This window comes from Maniola jurtina, chromosome 14 (assembly GCF_905333055.1).
Source record: "Maniola jurtina chromosome 14, ilManJurt1.1, whole genome shotgun sequence".
In the NCBI taxonomy this organism is placed as follows: Eukaryota; Metazoa; Arthropoda; class Insecta; order Lepidoptera; family Nymphalidae; genus Maniola; species Maniola jurtina.
Genome location: NC_060042.1, coordinates 1894571 through 1917092, shown reverse-complemented (window position 1 = coordinate 1917092; position 22522 = coordinate 1894571). Strand labels below are relative to the sequence as shown.

General features: G+C 39.8%; 1 protein-coding gene across 1 annotated transcript; it reads right to left on the bottom strand.

The window, feature by feature from the left end:
* Positions 1 to 1322: 1322 nt before the first annotated feature.
* On the bottom strand, positions 1323 to 22358 carry LOC123871603. The gene is made up of 22 exons (XM_045915495.1): positions 21840 to 22358; positions 19251 to 19404; positions 15934 to 16152; positions 15335 to 15440; positions 14621 to 14767; positions 14151 to 14309; positions 13923 to 14062; positions 13314 to 13581; positions 12833 to 13086; positions 12248 to 12371; positions 11552 to 11672; positions 10987 to 11227; positions 10306 to 10427; positions 9709 to 9862; positions 9484 to 9640; positions 9069 to 9215; positions 8737 to 8868; positions 8287 to 8443; positions 7435 to 7573; positions 6798 to 6889; positions 6206 to 6335; positions 1323 to 5649 (listed from the first exon to the last, which is right to left on the bottom strand). The coding sequence occupies exons 1-22, from the start codon at positions 22024 to 22026 to the stop codon at positions 5517 to 5519; spliced, it is 3483 nt and encodes a 1160-aa protein (XP_045771451.1). The 5' UTR covers positions 22027 to 22358; the 3' UTR covers positions 1323 to 5516.
* Between the last annotated feature and the right edge of the window lie 164 nt (positions 22359 to 22522).

Genomic DNA, 22522 nt, shown 5'->3' with positions numbered 1-22522 from the left:
ATTATACACTAGATTAAATTTCGATTCTGCTTTCACACATATTGCCGGTAACCTAAAAATATTTGTATATTATATTGTTTAAGAATAAACACATAGGTACTTTGGAACCTCAAACAAGTGGGAGTAAATCTCAAACTAAAGGAAATAGACAGCTTTAACAAGGCATGTAAATGCGAATTAATTTTAGCACGCCAACATAATAATTATTACAAGTACCCATATTTTTGATGATACTCGTACAGTATGAAAATAAAGAATTCTCTCAGAGAAGCCGATTTCATCACTAAACAAAGCCGGCTTCACTTTAATAGACACGTTTTATCAAGAGCGCTCCGTCTACGAATTTCCTTCAGTCTGGCATTTCTTTATGTATATGTATTATTTTATTGGACAAAACAAATAATTTTACTATAAATATAGGTACCAAGCACTAAAATCAATTACTTAAAAATTTGAGGACAGAACTTAGGCCGACTAGAGAAATTTATTGACAGATGATATCAGTCGAAATTGTCACTGTTTTTTTTTTTGACGTGACAACGTCTTATAATTCGATAGAGCCGGCTGCACGCACGAAAAAACATGACTCATGCGGCGTTACCTCGCTCTGAGGCGATCCATGTAAGGCTTGAAGTGCAAGCGAAAGCGCGGAACGAGCGACAAAGAAGCACAATCGGCCTTTGTTGTCACGTTCAACTATCGTCAGTAAACCGACTTTACAGACAACCAATTTTTTTTAATAAATAGGTACCTGATTTTATTATCCATTAGGCCGTGGATACACCTGTAAGTTTTACTCACGTAAGTAAATATGTTTAACTTACGACACATTCACTAATGTAAACACTCTTATACATTTACATAAGAGTAAAACTTACAGGTGTGATCCCGTTTTTACATAAAGGTTTAGTGCTAAGGGTCAGATAAAATAAAGTTAATAATATAAATAATTAAATACACACTAAACACTTAAACCGATATAAAAACATCTTAAATTATATTAAGTATAACTAAAGGCTGCCTCAGTGTTGCTGCCAAAATTAAAATCATTTAAGGTGCAAACACATTCATTCTGTGTTGTTGCGTGTTGCTACGAGTGTCGCGACGATCGACCGGTCACAGCTAGTCTTGAATGCCAGCGCGGGATAGACTGTACCCTTCCTCAGAAAGAAGTTATTATAGGGCTCTCTCTGTTACGTAATCTCAAACAAATGATAGAGACAAAAATCTCAGTGGGCGCTAACCATTTTGAGTCACCGACCAATCACAAACGAAACTATGTTTTGTAATTGAATTTCGAATGTTTATCGAAAACATTTTTGAATTAAATTCATAATGTTTTAGGAAAGAACTAAGTAGAGAAATATTCAGTACAGGTTCATAAAATCTGATTTCGATCGCCTTCTGTCGCATCACGACATAACACAGTAATTAATGTGTTTGCGCTATTACTTTAAATAAATGCTTTTGATATTTCGGACGAAATAGCAAGTTTGGACAGCACTTTTTTATGATCAATATATAGTGTGGTTTTACAGTGACGCTTTCGCCAGCGCGGTTGGTAAGCGTTGCGGGCCACGAGCTTTGCGTCTCTTGGATCGTTACATAGTCGCGCGGATGGCCCGCGCTGACGGCGATTCGGCCACCGCGCTTACCACCCGCACGCTTACCACCCGCGCGGACGGTAAGCGTCACTGTAAAACCAGCCTTAGAAGATTTACAATTCAAAACTGTTACTGACACAAAATATAAAAGTAAAAATCTAGTTTAATTACTTATAAATGCTTTAAATACTTCGGGACGAAACAGTTAGTGCACTTAAAAATAAAATTCACTTATTGTTTATCGTCAATTTTGTCAAATCAATTTCAATCGCTTAAGACTAAGTTATTCAACCTTATTTCATACGGACATTCAAGTTTTTCCATTATTGGAAATATTCAACGTTGTTTCAATAAATTACATGATTACACTAAGAATGTTACCATATCCACTCGATCGAAGCTATCCATCGACAAGAGAATGAGATTATTCGATCTGATCGATAATTATGGATTTGACAGCGAACGACGATCGATAGATAAAGAAGCTTAGGTACTCGAGACAAAAGAAATGAGTAGGCGGTTTCCTACACCATCGATCAATGATGGATCGATGGTTTTATCGACCGGTATCCATCGATCGGTCAAAGCCACCACATAAATCGATCTACGCTGATCGACGACGTCGGTCGAATGAGTGTGATAAACGCAGTTTTAAATCTAGCGACGAGAACTTATTCGATCTATAAACTTAATAATTCTTTAAGGCATAGGCGATTTGAATTTTATAGTACCGGGCAGTAAATATACTAGCGTTGTAGTGTTGTGTTGCGACGCGTCAGAAGCATATACGTATCTTAATTGTGAATTGTAAGGTCTACATTTTCTGAAGATGCTCCATTGTAGGAGCGAAACGTGCGTCATATGTGTTTTGGGGGTTTGTATGGTGCTGCGTGGTAGTGGTGCGAATTGCTTGCTTTGGGGGCTGGCTTTTCCTACATGTTTAGCAGTGGGAGGACCGGCGGTGCATAATGCTGCATACACCATACAGATTTGTCTATTTAAACAGATTACAGCAAATTAAGCTTTTAGTTCCTTATATAACTCGTGCTTCTATACACGAAGCATATCTGTTACATAAATTTGGTATGGTTAGAGACACATTTGAGTGCCATGCCATGACGCGTTGTGTCGTCTTTCTCTCACCGTATTAAATGTATGAAACCGATATGCGTCTGACGCGTCTCGACACCACACGACACGCTAGTATATTTCCGCCTTTAGAAAGAGATAATTGGCAACTTTAGCTTTGTAGATCTCTCTTGTGATTGTAGCTTGTCTCTGTGGTTGAGACGGACAAGTCAGCGACAAAACTTTTTTAATTTATAGATTAGCGCTCGGTTGCAACTGACTTGCTGGCAAGTGATATGCAGCTTAAGATGGAGCGCGCTTGCCTAGAAGATGCCTATTCACTCTTGTCTTGAATAAACCTAAGTATATTAAAAGTGAAGGAGAACATTGATGCCAGAAAAGCGTTCCATCCATGAAGCTGAGCCGATTCTCTTTCTAAAGGTCAATAGGCCAGGTACAGTACTTAAGTTTGAAAGGCTTAAAATTATTGCATGTGATTTCATTCGAAGCTTACATTTATCTTATAGTACGTACCTAATGTACAATAATGCATTTTTTGAATTGACCAGTCAATGTAATAGCTGCCCTCGATAGTCAGTTTTAACCACAGAATTCAATATAGAAATGGTATCTACAGTTATTTAAGAGGAATTTATTCGTAGCGCGTTCCAAACTAACATAGTTTATTAGTTCTCATTTGTATAGTAACCAATCAAACTTATTGAAATTTTGAGGGCACGTTCTAGAAATAAATATCTATGTATATTTTCTACATTTTTGTAAAAATGATTTAAAGTTACACGGATTCAAAGATTTACATACAAAATCTTTGAGTTACCTATCCAGAGTAACTTTGCAAAATCTAGTGCAAAAATATTTTCGCCTACAATCTACAAATATTGCAAGCCTCCAAAGCAATGTAAATAAACCCTATACGCTATACAAATACGACTGTATTTAAAAGAATGCATGCTGATGCTTTACTAGTCATCTGCGCGACAAACTCATGCTCCATCTATACTTATTCTGAATTCTGTGGTTATAACCAACCTCAAAAGAGTATTTGCCCTGTAGGTATTTAATTGTTTGTTTAGGTATGTGTGTTGGTCACAATTTTTCTTAAAAACTACTATATTTTCTGCCATCCTTTTGCTGCAAAGCGGCTAACCCCAAAAAAGTAATTTTCAAGTTATCGCTTAAAAAAGAGGTAATTCTGAAAAACTCATTTTTTTAGAAAAGTATGCTACATAAAACAAAACTAAAAACTAACAAAAAGTCTTGGTTTTACGTAATAAACTTTTTGGAAATATCAGTTACTTATTCTTGGCGATAGCTTAAAAATTTCTTTTTAGAGTTATCGCTTTCTAGGAACAAGACGGCATATATCGTTTATGTAACGATTTTGACTCTCAAACTCGTGTTTTATGTAGGCCTTTCTTGAATAAGATTATTTTCCAAATGATTTTGTAACTCGCCATCTTTTTATGATGTTTCCACTAAAGTATCTATAAACTAAAAACTAACGATGCTTAAACTAAAAAAGTTTAGGCTGTCTAGTCATTATTGAAGAACATTATTCATTTCGAAACTTAAATTAACTGTAAAAATATAATAGACTTAATAAATTATTATTATTAAATAAAATAGAGTATATACTCAGAGTGTAAATTTTTGGGTAAATAAACCTTTACTGGAGTTAATAATAATAAATAATTAATAGTAAGTATACCACTTTTACTTTTATGCTTACTTTAATACTAGGCCTGCAGATTTGCCATATAAATTGACTTCAGGCCGTGTTCAGTGATAAGTTTTGTTTACGCAAAAATTTACAATCGAACTTCAGTTTTAGAGAGCTTTTAGGCGGGGCTCGAATGTTTTTAGGTCTTAAGACTATAATATTTGGACTCTTAATGAAATAATACGATAATTAACTTTGGTTACAGACGTTTTTCGACCTTAACTTACAAAGCATACAGTTTATTTTTAAATGAGGTCGTTATCGGCTCATATTCTAACGCTGTAACGGCTCTTATAGTCACACCGATTTTGGACGTACGGTAAAATATCGTGGGATATAGAATTCGAGATTCAAATGAGTGTGTTTGGGTATTGCAATGACCTCGTCTGAGGCTGAAATCTATAAAGCGCACTTTGACTTTGCTCTGACTTAAGATTGAGTTAAAACGAGACAGATTTATGTGAGAGATATAGCTCTGTCTCGTTTTAACTCTGTCTTAAGTCTAAGCAAAGGCAGAGCGCGCTCTATAGATCTCACGCTGAGTGCGAATAGATTTTCATTCCGTTGTAATAGCAAGTATTTTAGAGGCTTTACGGCTCTGGGTTCAAGTTCTTTTGGCGTTGATTCAGTTGCCATGGCAACTATCGCGTGCGTATAAATACGTGATTCAATGCATTGTTATTGCGCATATGTATACGGATTTATTATTATAGTAATTATTTAATTATTTCAAATAAATAAATTCAGTATCTAACGCGAGCTAAGTAAGCTTGTATTTTTTTCCATAATTTTACAGAATAGACTATTACGATACATTCGAAATAATTTATATAGACACATTAATTCTTATTAAGCATATTTTAATGATAATCTATATAACACCCCCAATAAGGTGGAAATAATTATTCGATAATTTGTTATAGTATTACAATTTGGTCGTTCCCTAAGGCTGAGATCTAAAGAGCGTACTTTCTTTGGAATTTCAGGGTTTTAACAATGTATAATATTTTCCCGTACGACCAAAATTCGTTGCGGTTACAAAGGACGTACGTCAGCTAATCTCGTAGTAGCAATCTCGACCCTACTGCGTGTATAATAAGGCTTCAAACCGATGTGCCGACGTGTCTGTCGGTGTCGAGCGACACGTCTTCAGGACTGGCCAGGTCCGCTCTTAATCGAACCCCTCTCCCGGTGAGCGTCCACCTACAGGCGGCTCTTTCTGTACTGGGCGATATTCTGCAAAAAATATTTATTATTTTATTCTTTATTGTTCTGGATTTGTAACTAAGCTATATATCGATTTATCTCTCCATCATTTATGCCTTAAAACAATTAATATAGTAATATTGTATTCATTTTAATAGATATGACCCTTAAAAAATTCTATTTTACGGCAAATTTTGAGGCAGCTTCGTGCGCAAATAAACTATATACAAAACTAATTTCTAATGTCTTTTGTTTGTGTAAAAAATATTTTTAATTCCCAAAAAATAGTCGTAATTCCAAACGTCGATTAGCAAATATCACATTACCGTTTTAACCGACTAAAAATTTTTGAATCTCAAGTAAAATTCGTTTACCTGGCCTCTTTCGTAGTGAGATGCAGTTAGAGGGAAAAGGTGACACGCACAAATAACATCGTTTCAGTCATCTGTTGGAACAGCACTATTTTAGGTTCCACCCGCCAACAAGTAAACGCTTTGATGAAGTGGGCTTATTAGTACATTACTGTCGCAATAATGCCGGCCGAGTAATATTTGAAGGACGCCGTCCACGCCGTCTGCTGTTGTACCTGCAGAGCGCGGAGTCAGGCGTGGCGGCGGCGGGCGGCAGCACGCGCGACGCGTCGTCCTCCGCTGTGTCGGAGCCACTGGTTTCGCTCGTGGCTTCGCTACCTCCGCCGCGGTACCTCTCCACGCCGTCTAAAGCAATGTAATATGTCGAAGGGTTATTTGAAAAGCCGTGATATTATAATTTCATTGATTTTTATCAATGGACAAATACAAAGTGTAACCAGAAGGCGAGCAAAAACTTAGAGTTATTATTATACTACCTTAACACAATCATTGGCCAATAACCATTTGCATTGTAGTTTTAGTGATTCAGTATTTTTCAAACCCGCATTGTATAGCGTGCAAACCTCGGGTCAATACCCCACCTACGACGCGGCATTGACTTCGAGTGACCTATTTAGGGAACGTTCGTTGATCTCTAGCGTCAGTCAGATGTTTTATTTGCAACATATTGTGAACTTTTAAAAAATACAGGATTTAAATAAAATCTGTAATCATCAGTACTATCACCTGTCTTTGTTTTTGCTAGCGTTCTAGCTACACCCTGTACTAGTCAATGGAAAAATTTAATGTCACAGATAAAATACATACCTCTCCTATCATCACAATCGGGCGCATCTTCTAAGCTCTTCAAAATTTCAGCACAAAGCTCCGAATCCAAGGGCACAGGATTATCCGACTCCCTGTAATAAAACATGTTTCAATTCTTTCACTTCATTCAGATTTCTAATAGCTCCATTTAGTATGTGATAAAAATATTACATGCGGTGTTAATGCCATACGAACGGGGTCTTAGTATAGAATGCATACAGGAAGCCTATAATACGCGACAGGTTAAGATGGCTATCGGGGGAGGCGGGAGGACGCCCCGCACACCCGCACGTCACTGGTGCTTACCCGCAGCGGGGGTTTGAAAAAAAAAAAGAATATTACCCATGCTAACCATGACTAATACTCCCTTTCTCCTCTTATTAAGCATAAAGCTTGTGCCAGAAGTGGGTACGACAATTGTGCAACGGGTGGGGTTTGAACCGCCAACCTTTTGGAATTTAGTCGGCTCCTTAACCGTTGAACTATCGAGGCTCTAACGAGGTTAGCGCGGGGAATGTGTAGGGCGTCCACCATCCGCGTCGTAGGGCGGTTACCATCTTAACCCGACGCGCACTATGAGTGCCATGCATATACATATACATAACATATTATACATAAATATTCATCTTTTGGTTACCTGTTGTGCAGTACTAGCGCGACGACGGCGGGCGAGGGCAGCGGCGGGTGCGGCTGCGCGCGCGGGTTGAACGCCGCCACGTCCAAACATGGCGGCGGCACGCGCGGCGCCGGCGTGCCGCTCCAGTCGCCCCACACTCCTGCGCATTCGACGAGTCATCATCATCAACCCATCGTCGGCCCTCTATTGAGCACGGGTCTCCTCTCAAAATGTTATTTATTTACAGACTCAATGAAAAGTGAACATTTTACACCGAACTTTGTAGACCAAAGCACTACATAAAAACTGAGACTGGTGTTTGCAATTTGCAGCCCAAATAGACCGTAGTCTGTGCTAGGGCTGACAAAAATCATCAGCCTTTAATTTATTTTACGACTTAAAAAGTCATTGGTTGTTAACATGTCATACAAAACTATACTTAAATTTGTGTCGGTCGCTAAATTCGTAGTTTTATTTTTATCTAGCCGTACATTTTATACAAAATGTGATATAACTCCTCGTTGGGTTAGTGATTAGCGTGTTCGACTGCCAATGACAAAACCCTAGGTTCTAGGTTTTTAACAAATTAGGAAATTGGAGGTGTGTTATCACGTGCCTTGGAGAGCATGACCTTGCTACTCTATCTTCGCCTTCCTCTAACACTACGACTGGTATTGAGATGTAAATTTTATCTGTGTACATTTATTTATCTATGCCCTATGCTCTCTTGTGCCCCTTGTCTCGAACTGTCAAAGTGGTGAAATATAGTTGCTTGTATTTAATTAGAATTCTCGTTTAATTGAAGTACCTAAACCTGTGCGACTCTGCCTGATACAACAACTGGCAACTCAAGAGAGTAGGTGAGAAACCTACCCGGGGCAGGTTTCCAGTCATCTCTTTCCGCGATGACGTCGGGCGGCGCCGGGTGCTTCGCAGTGAGGTCACGCCACCGCGCCGCACTTGCCCCCGACTCCAACGCCACTCTAGCTTCCCCTTCCTCTAACGCTACTAGGATCTCCGCGTCGAAAACCTGGGGAAAAATAACATAACAGTAAGAATATGTTCTGATAACCGTTTAAGTTTGGAATGTCCATCCGGCGACCGAATTTTCCGTCCAGATGTAACTAAGCAGCATCAATCCTAGACCTCATTGCTTTCCATTATATTAGATATGATTGTCACCAAGCACAAGCGTATAATACAAAAAGGTAATTTTTTTTAATTACTGTTCCGCACCCTGCTTTATCAACTAACCCTCTCCCGCGCCGCTTCACCCCACATACTCACTACGTCCAGTGCGGATGCGTGTATTGCTTAACTAACCTCAACCAGGGTATTGGCAGCTAGCGCATGCCAGTCGCCCGGCTCCAGTCCGCGAGCCGACCACCACTCCTCCCCGCGCGCCGCCTCGCCCCACATTCGCGCCAGCTCGACGGCCGACGCGTGCACTGCTTTCTGGTTAAACAAAACGTAAACTTAAGTTGCTCACTGCGAAATGTTGCCAATGTGGCATCGTCTTTCAAAACATGTAATATTTGCAGTACTGTCGCGTTTTTGGGAACTAATTTATTAAAACCTCGATATTGCAATCATATATGTATGTAAACCTGGCCACTTGTGCGATGTCATTTGGTTTGTGATCTATACCTACGTACCCTGAGCTCCTGCGGCAGCATGCGCACGCGCGCGCGCGCCGCATCGCTGAGCGGCAAGGCGAGGTCGCGCCGCCTGGCCGACAGTTTCTCCCTCGCCGACCACACTAACTCCCCGCACTCTTTCTCCACTTGCTTGTATGAGCCCGTCTAGTTAGAAAAAATAGAAGATTGTGTTAATTTTGAAAAAGTATGCCATGTCAGTCATGTCAAAAGTACCGTTTAGGAACTAAAATCCTACTTTTGACATGACAGTTAACCCATAAAGAAAATATTGCGAGGCCTTCCTCATTAATGCATTATATTATATGCTTTTTTTTGGAAAAAAATGGGATTCAGTGAGGACCCAGGAGTGAAAACTTTAAGCTATGAAGTAACATACCGCCACCAACGCTTGCGCAGCCCAGCTCATACAGACCTTAGCGATCTGCACAGAGAAGGGCCCGAAGCACGCGTCGACGAAATGCTCGTAGTCCCGCAGCGGCCGCTCGATAGCCGCCTCGATGTCGCTCGCCCACAGCGACAACGCTTCCAGCTCGCCCCGCGCGCACACCGCCGCCAACGCTTGCGCAGCCCTGGATCCAATAAATACTCTTTTATTCGGGACCACAATGCAGACACAGTCCAAAACACAAACACGTACGTGATCTGGTAGGAAGCGAAGGAGTGCAGCGCGGGCCCGGCCACGCGATGGCAGTAGCGCGAGTCGTGCGCCGGCACGCGCGCCGCGCGCACGATCAGCGCGCGCCACGCCAGCGCCTCCCACGCGCCGCGCACCACCCACCAGCTCACGCCGCCTGATGACATAGTACTAGAGGTGAGCATTAAGGTCATAGCTCATTAGAACCACCCTGCAATAAGTTTTCTTTATTCATTTTAAAAACAAAATGATACGACCGACATGTTCGAAAGAAAGGCTAGGAATTGAAAGAGAGGGAGCGGTGTGCCGCCGATGCATCTTCGCGCGTGAACCACTCGCACACAGCGCGCGATCCATTCAGAACCTGCGCTAGGGCAACGCAAGGCCAGCTTGCGAGCAACGGGTGGTCAACGTGTGGTCGGCGGGCGGGGCGCTCCGGAGTTCATGTAGAGAGAGTATACCCATTGTACTCCATACAAAGAATACTAACCACTCGAGGCGAGCCTGTGCTGGTTGGGTGCCTGGTGGGTCTAATGAGCAATGACCTTTATTGCTACTTTTAGGTGTGGAAACGGATATTAGTGTTCAAACTATACTCACCGACAAGCAATATAAGTGCGGAGAGTGGACACAAGAATACCGCAACCACGAAGGCCAGTATCGGCTGAGCTATTCCCAGTAAGCCAATGCGCCAGATCAATACTTCACATAGCACAAACCATCTGAAACACGTTATTGGAATTATATACTCTACCTATCTCGGATTTAAAAATGACTTTTAATAAAGGTTTAAATTCAATTTGAAAATGTACGTATTATAATCAGCACACCGAGAAACCTCTTAAATACATTCATACCCCTTTTTTTAAAATGGAGGTGTGTGATCTTTGAAAAACCATTTTGAATTTAAAATTATTGCGACTTTTATTTTATTTAAGCCTACTGGTTCGATTAAGGTGGATGCGACGGGTCTGCCCGCGAAATTCAAATTTAATTTGGTTTTTCGCAATTTGTAAACTAATACGACAACGTAGGCTTATGGCATTTTAATTGCGACAATGGCAGTATCATCCTCACAGGTTTATATAAAAATCTTTAGTTGAAAGGGTCCAGTTTAAGAAATTAGATTTAGTATCGACTATAACTCACAACTTAGTCAATACAAATTGCGAAAAACCAAATTAAATTTGAATTTCGCGGGCACACCCATCTTAAGGTAAAATGACAGGTAATGTGACGGTAGCGCCACTAGTGGCAACACTGGCAGCTGATGACAGTTACCTGTTGAGCCGCGGCGGGTCGGGGCAGTCCAGATCATACAGCAAAGCATTTAGTGCGTGCAGCCCAAGCGCCATAGCGGGCAGCCACAGTGGCACGCTGATGGCAGCGGCTAGCGCCAGCACACTCGCCGCTAGCGCCACTAGCGGGAACACCAGTAGTAAAGCTAGTGAACCCAAGCCACCAACCGCTCCGTAGTTCCAGATTCGATTCGCTTGTCGGCTTAAACCTTTCCCTAGAAGTCCTGCAGAAAAATTTGATCACATGTTATTTATTTTATTTTATTTATTTAGTAATAGACTTTAATTTAAAGAGAAACTTTTTCACCATTTTTTATAGACCAAAGCACTAGATAAAAAACAGACTGGTGTTTGGAATTTTGCAGCCCAAATAGACCGTAGTCTGTGCTATGGGCTGAATTCTGAATTCTTATTTGATTGGAAAGTTTGAAAGAATTACGGTGGTCAAAATTTTATTGAAGCACTAGTAATGAGCAGTAAAAAAATTTTGTTTGGAAAAATGCCTTGGCTCTAAAGTTTTAGTGAAAATGTTATAACAATAAACATACCTGTGTCCGGTTCAGTCTCAAACCGCGTCCTCTCTTTGGACACATGTCGCCACAGTTTGAGGAGTAACGACCACATTGTCTGTGTTTCGCTACTCCGTTTTGGGAATAGAGTTCCATTTACCTATGAAATAAAAGAATGTTAATTAATTGATAACACGATCAGTAAAACGACTTCAAAAGAACCAGAAAGGAGAAACGTGGGAAAGATATGTGATTTTATTTTTCAGACTTTACTAATTACTGCACACACATAAAGTAAACACATTGACAAATATACCAGGTACTTAGCATCTTAATATAATAGCTGCAGCGTGCAAAGGCGGTCTTATCGCTACAGCGATCTCTTTTAGACAAACTTTGACTTCATTGTACCGGTTCCACATTATCTACAAATGGAATTTGGTAAAATTTTCTAGCTATTGGCTAATATTAGTTGTTTTGGCGTCGCTGATAGATAAGACACCTTTGATTAGTTATCCTGTTTACGAAAATACTTTCAAAATAACGTTCGAATTGCTCTCCACCCTATTTATATAAAGGAGGCATAGGATTCATATCTGCTCCTGCCGAGCGATCTAGGATCTGACCTAGAATGACCCTTCACACGACATGTTTAGGAGAAAATCTCGGATCCCTTTCGCAGTATCGTGAGTAGGCGTATTAAAGCGATCCATCATCCTGAAAGCCCCATCTTACCTGTGAGAGCTCCAAATCAGGCACAAAAGGCTTAACGCAAAGGAGTGTTCTCAACGCCAGCGGCGAACACCACGGAACCAGCACCCCCAGCACAAACATCATGTTCCACGTCCAGCACCACGTTCTGCAGACAGTTTACCCACATAACCGAGTAATTATAGGATTTGGGATGCTTTTGCCCAGGGATGTTATGGAAATCTGTAACCGTTCAGGAAAAATTCCCAGAAAGCTTTTTGTACCTATACTTTGTTCATATTTTATGTTGTGTTCTTTGAACTGATTTTGTGGTGATGTACAGTATTTTATCCACAGTCCCCAGCGATCTAAGTGCCACTAAAAATTTTACTCAGAATCGAAGGTCACCAAAACAGGGTTTATGCCAATTTCTCAGTAATGATCACTTTTGCAAAAAAAATGATGTAACTCTTATTGAATTAAGGCTTAAAAAAATGTAAGCGCCAGTCTTCCAGGATCACATGTTGGGATGGACTGGTTTGTTGGTACCTTAAGGAATAATGTTATGACGTGTTAATGTTAATAAAATGTGTTAATGTTAAAAATGTATTCCAGAAGAAAGTACCTTACCTGTGAGCCAAGTTGAGCAACCGCCAGCCAGGCCATCGCGTCGTAGTTGTTCTGAATTTCTCCCGGTCTGCCAGGAACACAGGTTGGGACGGATCAGATCGCGGTGTGACTATGTTGGTAGCCCTGCTGCTTATCACAGTTGGTATTCGTTCGGAGCGGCCCCGGAAGTGACGTATGACGGCCCAGTTTTGTGGTAACCAAATCCGGGTTGCCCAGGAGAATTCTCGGGTTGGCGTTTTTGCCGCGCGCAGTTCCTGGGGAAAATACCCGGTTGAGGCTTATTGAAATTAATGAGATGTCTTACAAGCATCAAAATTGTTATGGTAATTTGTTGTCAATGTTTTTCGGGGCCCGTGGTTCGTACCGCGTATGCTCTTGTGCTAAAGATGTCTCTGCATACAGTAACAGTTTACAAAGGCATGTCACCATGTCCGCGCAGCTCACTCGTCGACAGCTTCTCATTTTTGCAGACTTCACTTACCTTCATGAGCAGAGGCTCCCGGTCCCTCAGGAAGGTGAGATCCCTCAGCAGGAAGTACCGGTGTTGCTGCAGCTTGTGCGCCTGCATGGCGTTGGCCGCGTCCTCCATGCCCGCCCAGCGCAGCTCACTGCGCAGCGAGTGAGCCGCTGACGACAGCTTCTCCTTCTTCCAGGCTTCGGCTCGGGAGAGGATTGGGTGCGCCGCTTGGATGCGGGCTTCGGCTGTGGCTAGACCCGCCTCGAGTTTTCGACGGACGCCTTCTTCCGCTCTAGAAGCATACCAACAGTTCGAGAATGCTAATCTTTCTACAGCCTCTGTTTTTGGAGACCCTTATTTAAATAATATTCAGCATCACCAGTCCGAACCAAGTGGAAGAATTGGAAAATCAGGTTCAATGCCTATTATATTTATATTTATAATTAATACAACATTCACAAAACTTGATTGGTCAAAAAAACATTTCAGGGTGTTTTCTAAAGTTTTTGGTCAAATTTGCAAAGATAAAAAATTACATAACAAGGCAAATGTAATGAAGAAAATAAATTCTACTCCAGGAGATAGGGTCCCAAAGGTGCATAACAAGATTTTATGTACGAAAGAATTTATCACCTGTTGACAATAACCGCAGCGCGTAACTGCGCGGCCAAAAGCTCCGGTATCATGGGCCCCAATGCCGCGAGCTGGTCGCAACTAAGAACTGCATTGCACACGCGCGATACGTACTCGCGCATGGCTGCTGCACTCACTTCCTGAACACACAAAACAAGAATTGCCGGGTCACGCCTGCCAGCCGAGCTCACTCCAAAATCCTAGCGATCCCCTTATGCAAATACTTGCCTCCTCAATATCCTTCATGGGCATCTTCTGGCTGGCGAGCAAAGCCGCGCGCCTTTCCCTAAAGTGTAGAAACCACCCTCGGGATTCTCGGTCTAAGATTGTTTGAAGGAAAGGCGCTGCGCGACGAAGCAGCTCCCGTCTGTATAGGCGGAGATCCACCTGATAACCAGAACTTGAGTCATTAATGTGATAATTGGTTAATCGCGCCAATATGTCGTCTTTGCCTACTGGTGTTGATGAATTTCGGGAAAACAAAATGAAGCAGATTTTGCTCAGACATGCAAATTTTTTAGAGATTTTGATTTGGTAACTTTTGCTATCCCTTTCATAATGTTCACCGCGGAAAAGGATAGGTCTAGATTAATCAATTTAATTTACTTTAGAGATCAAAGTATAGTCTTATTCAGAGTTCAGTTCAATCTTTGAAATGTAATAAAATCCTGTTAATTACAGTACAGCTGAATTATTACCTGCGTCCTTTGCGGTGTGGTGTATAGGCAAGGCACGCGGGGCGCGGCGCGCGGCGTGTCGCGCGCGTCCGTCTTCTCCGAAGCCGCGCGCCGCATGCCGCGCGTCACCCACGCTGCAAGAGCTGTTATGTCCTCTTGATTTTCTGGCTACAGGACCATTATTTTTCAGAAAAGTACTTATAATAAAGATGTTGACACAACTATCAAAGATATAAAAGAGTAAAGTAAAGTAAAAGTAAAATATTCTTTATTGTACACCAACAAGACATAGTAATATATAAATAACATTATAGATTTATGTACAAAAGGCGGGCTTATCGCTAAAATAGCGATCTCTTCCAGGCAACCTTAGGGTGAGGAGATAATAGGGAGGGAACCTTAGAGCGAGAGTATTTTTTTTATACAGTGGACCCCCGGTAATCCGGCCCCTGTAATCCGACATGTCTATTATTATTGAATTTACTAAATTTGATATTTGAAGTGGTAGTTAACCATTTTGATTCACCGATCACAAATATGTTTTCAAGACAATTCAAAAATACTTTTTCAATTCGAACAGTGATTGGACAGTGACTCCAAATGGTTAACGCCAAGTGAGATTTTCGTCTCTGTCATTTGTATGGGATTACGTAAAAGGGAGAGCCCCAACTAACTAACTTGTTTCCGTGGATAGAGTATAGAGATTTTTCGCCCATCTTTCTCACATTAACTAACCTTACATATTAGTTCAGCTACAAGATACCGTGAACGTTCTTCACGTATCTTCTTATCGAGATCACGAGCTTCTAACGATGGCATTCCAAATATGAGATCCATTAATCTGCGAACAAGTACAATAGGGATGATGACTCCTAGTCAAATCAGTGACTTTTATCAAACGTCAAAACGCTTAGTTAGGGAGCTTGTATGAAATTCACAGATGTAACATCATAGGCATTTGACATAATTCGACACACCTTTTTAGTTAAATCGATAATTTAAATAAATAAAATTAATTTAAGTTCAGAATTTCGGTTGTTTGAATAACTAAACAAAGACCAGCTTCAAAAAATCTGACTGGCGCAAAGTTACACTGCAAGAATAGCAAGTTTTAGGGTAGGAGACCATTGATATAGTTGAGTATCACAGAGTTAGAGGAGTATCAAAAGTATATCTATGCAGTCCCTCCACTAAAGCCTTCGCCACAGCAGTCAAAGACAAGGGTTCGTCTCTCAGCAGTCGGTCTCGCGACACCACCACAACTAACGCTATAGCTCGTGCCACGTGACAATATAGCTCTTAAGGCACCTATCCTACAGGGTTATAGCTCTTACCTATGCAGTCCTTCCATAAACGCCTTGGCCCCAGCAATCAAAGACAAGGGTTCGTCTCTCATCAGTCGGTCTCGCGACACCACCACAACTAGCGCTATAGCTCGTGCCACGTGACAATACAGCTCTTCTCTAGCTCGAACTCTGCCACGTTGCAGCCAGCCAGCGACTCGCCATACGTGGGTTTGACCGGGAAAATGGCGAGACGGGACCTCGAACTCGCTATAGAAAAAAAATAGATATGTATGATTGAAAATATCCCACTTCTGATGTCATTTAATTGAGTAAAAGTGCAAACTAGAAAAGTATAGATAGAATGAGATAATCTTTCTGTATCTTTTAGCAACTTCTTTTGGTATTCAAAAATGATTGACTAAGTTTCAACTCTCGACATAAAATATATAGAATCAAGGAATACGCAACCGATTTCCTAAGCAAATACAAACTTCAATCATTCGTAATTTCAATAATCCAATGATACTTGATATGAATCTTTAGTAGGCTAACGACTCGAATTTCGTAATCTCCAAATTATTGATCGACATTGAAACCAGTGTTATGTAATGATAGGTCGTCGAGTGATCGCGATCAATTGGCTGCTTTAATCATCTACTTTACAGTCTAATAAAATACGAATACCGCATACATTCAGTAAGTCTCCAATCTTATTATTTCTGGACTTCTTTGCTTATTACACTGATACTTTTTACTCATGTAACATGGGCTAGCGCTTTACGATAACCATGCCCAATTGAAAACCTTGGAAGCCTAGGTTGGAGCGCGCTTGTCTAGAATGCCTATTCACTGTTGCTTTGTAGGTATTCAATTTATACGCGGCAAGAAACATGCACGTCGCGGTAGGGCGTTCCATACCTTAGCAATGCAGCTACCCTCAGAAACGTTGACCAAAAAGTTTTCATAGGAGATGGATGCCAACCACATATATCATCCCTCATGGTTTCTCGCTGATCTATAGTGTAAATAATACGCTTTATTTTATTTTCTTAAATTTTATTTTTGACAGAATGTCCGTGACTTCATCCGCGTGGATTTAGACTTACAAAAATCCCGAAGGAACTCTTTCATTTTCCGGGATAAAAGTTGAGATATTTGATTGAGCTCGAGATCGTAACCCGAGATCGTAACCCGCACTCGTACATTTAGGTACTCTCTTGGATAAAATTAGTAAATTACCCCTATATTAAGAACATCTTATTTACCTAATTAAGTTGTTTAAATAAATAGTAGGATACTAAATTATTCAGATCTAAAAGGATCATCAATTTAAAACGCATCAAAAAGTTTGTCAACAATTAACACTGTAACACACATTTTGAACTGCCCTCAATGTGTTTGAAAACATTAATTGATGTTAATACGGTCAAAGGGTCGTAAAATACAGGGAGCTGTCCTTTGTTCAAGAAAAATGCATGCATAAAGGTGATCGCACTTTACTCTTGCCCAATACATGAAGAACAAATTGGTTGTCTGTAAAGTCGGTTTACTGACGATAGTTGAACGTGACAACAAAGGCCGATTGTGCTTCTTTGTCGCTCGTTCCGCGCTCTCGCTTGCACTTCAAGCCTTACATGGAACGCCTCAGAGCGAGGTAACGCCGCATGAGTCATGTTTTTTCGTGCGTGCAGCCGGCTCTATCGAATTATAAGACATTGTCACGTCAAAAATGTTGGCCCACACGCGTCGCACGTATCGAACGATGTTATATGAACGATGAGTGTCGAGTCGCCGCGTCGGACGCATTTTACATATTTTATAAATTACGTATCCATATATCGATAAAAATGGATGACGCACAACAGACGGAAACGTTTAAGTGCGGAAACCAATCCAAAGAAAAGAAGAAGATCGAAAAAATGGTATGTACTGAGCTTTTACACTTATCCGTACCCATTGTACCTATTGTCCGTACCATGACCTCTTGATATCACGGAGAATGCTGCTAAATCGCGAGGGATCCATCATAATATCTAACTCATTGCAAAAGAAACAAATAGCAAAAAATGCAGAACGTGCTATGTGGATAGAAATGTGATGCTAAGGGATTATTAAAAACTAGCTGATGCCCGCAGCTTCGCCCGCGTGGATTGGTAAGACCCCCCGCAGCATCAGGATTGAGGAGTTGGACTCCAAATTTTTTATGAAACAATGTCGCAAAGTTCCTCTATCGATTAAAAAAGAAATGACGCAAATCGGTTCAGAAATCTCGGAGATTTCGGTGTACATAGGTAGAAAAACACAACTCCCTTTTTGAAAGTAGGTTAAAAAAGTAGCCTATGTTACTCCCCGGTCAATTCTCTACTTGTCTGTTAAAATCCCGTCAAAATCGGTTCAGCCGTTCCCAAGATTAGCCTTTTCAAACAGACAGACAGACAGACAGACATACAGACAAAAATTTTAAAAACGTGTGATTCAGTTATAGTATCGTTCAAATAACCATATGACCTTAATATGCGGTAGTTATTTCGAAATTACAGACAGACACTCCAATTTTATTTATTAGTATAGATACGTACGATACACACGGTGCTTACAAAGTGACGAGTCTTTTTACAGATTTGTTGCGAGCGGCTCGTTTGTGCGGATAAATGTGCGATCACCTTTAGTGATCTGTGTAGTAAACTAGGGCATGCCAACACAAAGTCTCAGCGAGATTTTAATTTAAAGGAGTAGTAAGGGAGCTTTGTTAAAGCTTTTTAATCCTGCATACTGCTTCTTTCATGTTCAAAAATTGCATAATCATGTTTGAATATTCTTTGTCAATTTTAACCTGCCCCCCCCCCCCCCCCCCCCCCATTGTGTTAGAAAAAATGTATTCCTCGTTATCGTAATCTATAGCTATTTCTGCCTTTTGATTGGCTGTGAGAAGTTAAACATCGAATCAACCAATCAAGGGGCAGAATTTGTTGTCTGTAACTTTTTTGTGTGGAATTAAGTTCTTTATAAATCCTGTAGGAACCTTAGTTTTCTAGGATATACAAGCTAGGTCCATCTCCGGAATGGACTGTGAAAAGGTCAGGAAGGTGTGAAGGAACAGACAAACAAACAGACTCACTTTCATATTTATAGTTTTAGTATGGATAGATGCATGCATAAACATTATATACATCTAGGAAAACACATCATACACCCTTAAGAAGCTACTCTAATTCCAGTAAGGAAAGTATTGGTGAGAAAATTTAAATTCTATTAGCATCAATCACAATGGAAAAGAGACAGTTGCAGTAAGACTCAGACATAAGGACCTGCACAGCCTCAGAAAAAAGAAATAAGAAGCTAGAAGATGGATAAATTTAACTCACCCTTTCTCCCTTATTGAGTGGAGTTGCTTAGGTGTCAAGGGATGGGGTTCAACGCCTGCATCAAGAGCTGCTGCATCCAGTTCATCACATGGTGGTGGGATTATGATATCTGAAGGTCTATTACCAGGGCCTGTGAATCTTGATTGGGGGAGCACTATGGACAAATAAAATAAGTAAAAATATTGAACTATAATAGTAGGTGTAGATGAGGGCTCAAAAACAAAATGACATAGCTAAAGTGGCCTTGTTTGCATACATTTTTTTTTTCCTCTTTATATATCACTGATATATAGTATACACACTTAACTTTCTTATTATGAAATGTATAAAAAAGTTTTATTATATCAACAACTTAAAAATAAATGAATAAAACTTAAATAAAATTAACATTAAGTTTAATAACAATTGCAAAATATTCATATTTAACACCTCTTGTCATGGACAACAAACTTAAAAATATTCTGATTTTTCAAATAAGAACAAAAATATTTATTCTAAAATAAAACTTAACATCTAAGCAATAAATCTAAAAATTTATAGACTACAGGCCCATGTTTAAAAATGGGTGGGTCATATGAACCACCAGGTGACGTATACAGGACGATATAAGAGCATAAAATAATAAGTTTCAGCACTATGCCGTCACTTGTAAGCTGTCCAACAGAGTGCTGGTGAGAATTGAAAAGTGCAGGTAGAGTGAGTACATTTTGGTCATATATTTTTGTACGGCATTTTTACCATCGATAGATCCATGAAAAATAATAAGAAAGCGCGCAGTGCCGTAAAAAAATGGTGCGCCACAAAGTCAGCAAATGTTTTGATTTTCTGACAATTTCCGGGGTAAATTTGGTCATTTAATTCTGTACGGCACTAGTTTCATACTGTTTCAATACAGCCTCTAATCCATTATTCCGCAACGCCGTACAAAAATCATGCGACAAGGGGAAAAAATTGAGGGTAGCAACCCCCTCTCTTTCCGTGGTCCGGGGGGTGATTTGAGAAAGTACGGCTTTGGTTCCAAAACATTATCTAGCACTCAAAAGTACTATTAAAAATAATGCCGTAAAAAAATTAGTGTTCATTTGAATGTGTATCAATAATTATCTTAATTTCATGGTATACTTAATTTTTAAAGCTGTAAAATCATTTGACTCTGTACGGCAACTTTTTTTTTAACATGATAGTGTAAAATACTATTGTTATATAGTATTGCCGTTCAAAAGAAACTGTTCTAAAAAAAATTATAGATAAATACAAAAACTGAAATTTTTCAAATTATTGCAAAAGTTTAAATATTCATAGATTAATAAAATATAGCAATTTTCTACGCTTTTCCCTTGTTTTAAATAGTATTAAGATAAATAAATTAGGAAAAAATTATGCCGTACATTTTAATGCAGACCATATCTTTTAGGCTGATGAAAATGACGCTACCATTTTAAGGGTAGTACTTTATGGCCATCTGATACTGTACGGCATTAACATATTTTTGAAGAGAACAATTGATAATATGATAAAATCACTATGCCGTCTAACTGAAGTGAACGGGTGTGTATATAATATCCACATCCCCTACAAACCTTTGGACCAACGAAAATGTACGGCATGTAAAAAATATTATCTATGCATAAAACACTTTCAAAATAAATTAATTTTATGTTGTTTCAAATCACCCCCCGGACCACGGAAAGAGAGGGGGTTGCTACCCTCAATTTTTTCCCCTTGTCGCATGATTTTTGTACGGCGTTGCGGAATAATGGATTAGAGGCTGTATTGAAACAGTATGAAACTAGTGCCGTACAGAATTAAATGACCAAATTTACCCCGGAAATTGTCAGAAAATCAAAACATTTACTGACTTTGTGGCGCACCATTTTTTTACGGCACTGCGCGCTTTCTTATTATTTTTCATGGATCTATCGATGGTAAAAATGCCGTACAAAAATATATGACCAAAATGTACTCACTCTACCTGCACTTTTCAATTCTCACCAGCACTCTGTTGGACAGCTTACAAGTGACGGCATAGTGCTGAAACTTATTATTTTATGCTCTTATATCGTCCTGTATACGTCACCTGGTGGTTCATATGACCCACCCATTTTTAAACATGGGCCTGTAGTCTATTAAGTTATTTGAAAGAAAATACATATATTTGTTTCATGTAGGACAACAGCTTGTGCCACTTATGATGTCAAGACAACTGCCAGTCCAGAAAGCAGTTCTACTGAGAAGAGCCAGCCAGAAACTCAGCAGTAGCTCTTTTTTAAAAATCAAAATCTTAATACTGTGTAGAAATGTATAATACATAAGCAACCTAAGTTGTTACCTTGTGGTATGGTGTGGAATCAAATAAGAATATTTACTACATTAATAATAAATGTTACTTATCAGGCTTGATCACAAAACTTTATATTATTAGAACTTAGCTTCTATTTAATTAGATGATTAGACTAAAAATACAGTTATTATTAGTTTCTGAATTTCAAGCTCTGTAGCTCTATAATACCAGTTTCATTAAATTTATTTAAGAAGATTTAAAGTAAAAATTACAAAGATTCTTTGAATAACTCAATCACTTCAACTTGCCTATAGGAAAAGTTTTCCAGTGGTAAAGAAAGTCTTCAGCGACTTGCTTGATATTGTTCACAAGTTGCTCGACCTCCGGCGGGGCTCCCACCAGCTGAACGTCGAAGCGCAGAGGCTCACGCTCAGGCGCCGGTGTCTCGAGGACCAAGGAGTTAGGGCGAGAGGCCCGATCGCCCTCTCCAGACATTTTAACCCTCTTTCAACCCACTTCCCCTCAAATACACTTCACTAATCGCATAATGAGTGCAGTGGGCGCTGTGGGCGGAGATATCACTTGACACCGACCACTTATTGTTTTATTATTTACATTCATTTGATCAATTTAGAAAACTATGGGAACGTCGCGTCACTGGAATGCATTTCTTATATAAGAAGAGATGCGATGCGGTAACATCGTTCTATATTTGACTCGGCATACGGTTCAACGGAGATTTCGAAGATAAAAGTAAAAAATAATTAAAATGAAACCGATATTTTCGACTCGATCTTCTCCGGCTCGATTTTGCTTTTTTTCTTTGTCTTTTTGACATATGTCATTTCACCGATAACGCCATTTTTTTATTTTTGATATTTTTACATTTTACGTACAGATACATATAAAACCAAAGACCAAACAAAGAAAGCGAAAATTGTATGTCTATGTATAAAACAAATAAAATTTATTAAAAAATGTCATTAAACAA

What these genes read in the sequence shown, in the direction of transcription:
- LOC123871603 (XM_045915495.1), bottom strand. Translation starts at nt 22,026, where the DNA reads ATGTCTGGAGAGGGCGATCGGGCCTCTCGCCCTAACTCCTTGGTCCTC. An exon ending in GACCCGCCGCGGCTCAACAG is followed by an intron (nt 10,428 to 10,986) that starts GTAACTGTCATC and finishes AACGTGTTTCAG; the next exon opens with ATGGTTTGTGCTATGTGAAG. An exon ending in GCGCTAGTACTGCACAACAG is followed by an intron (nt 6,890 to 7,434) that starts GTAACCAAAAGA and finishes GTTTTATTACAG; the next exon opens with GGAGTCGGATAATCCTGTGC.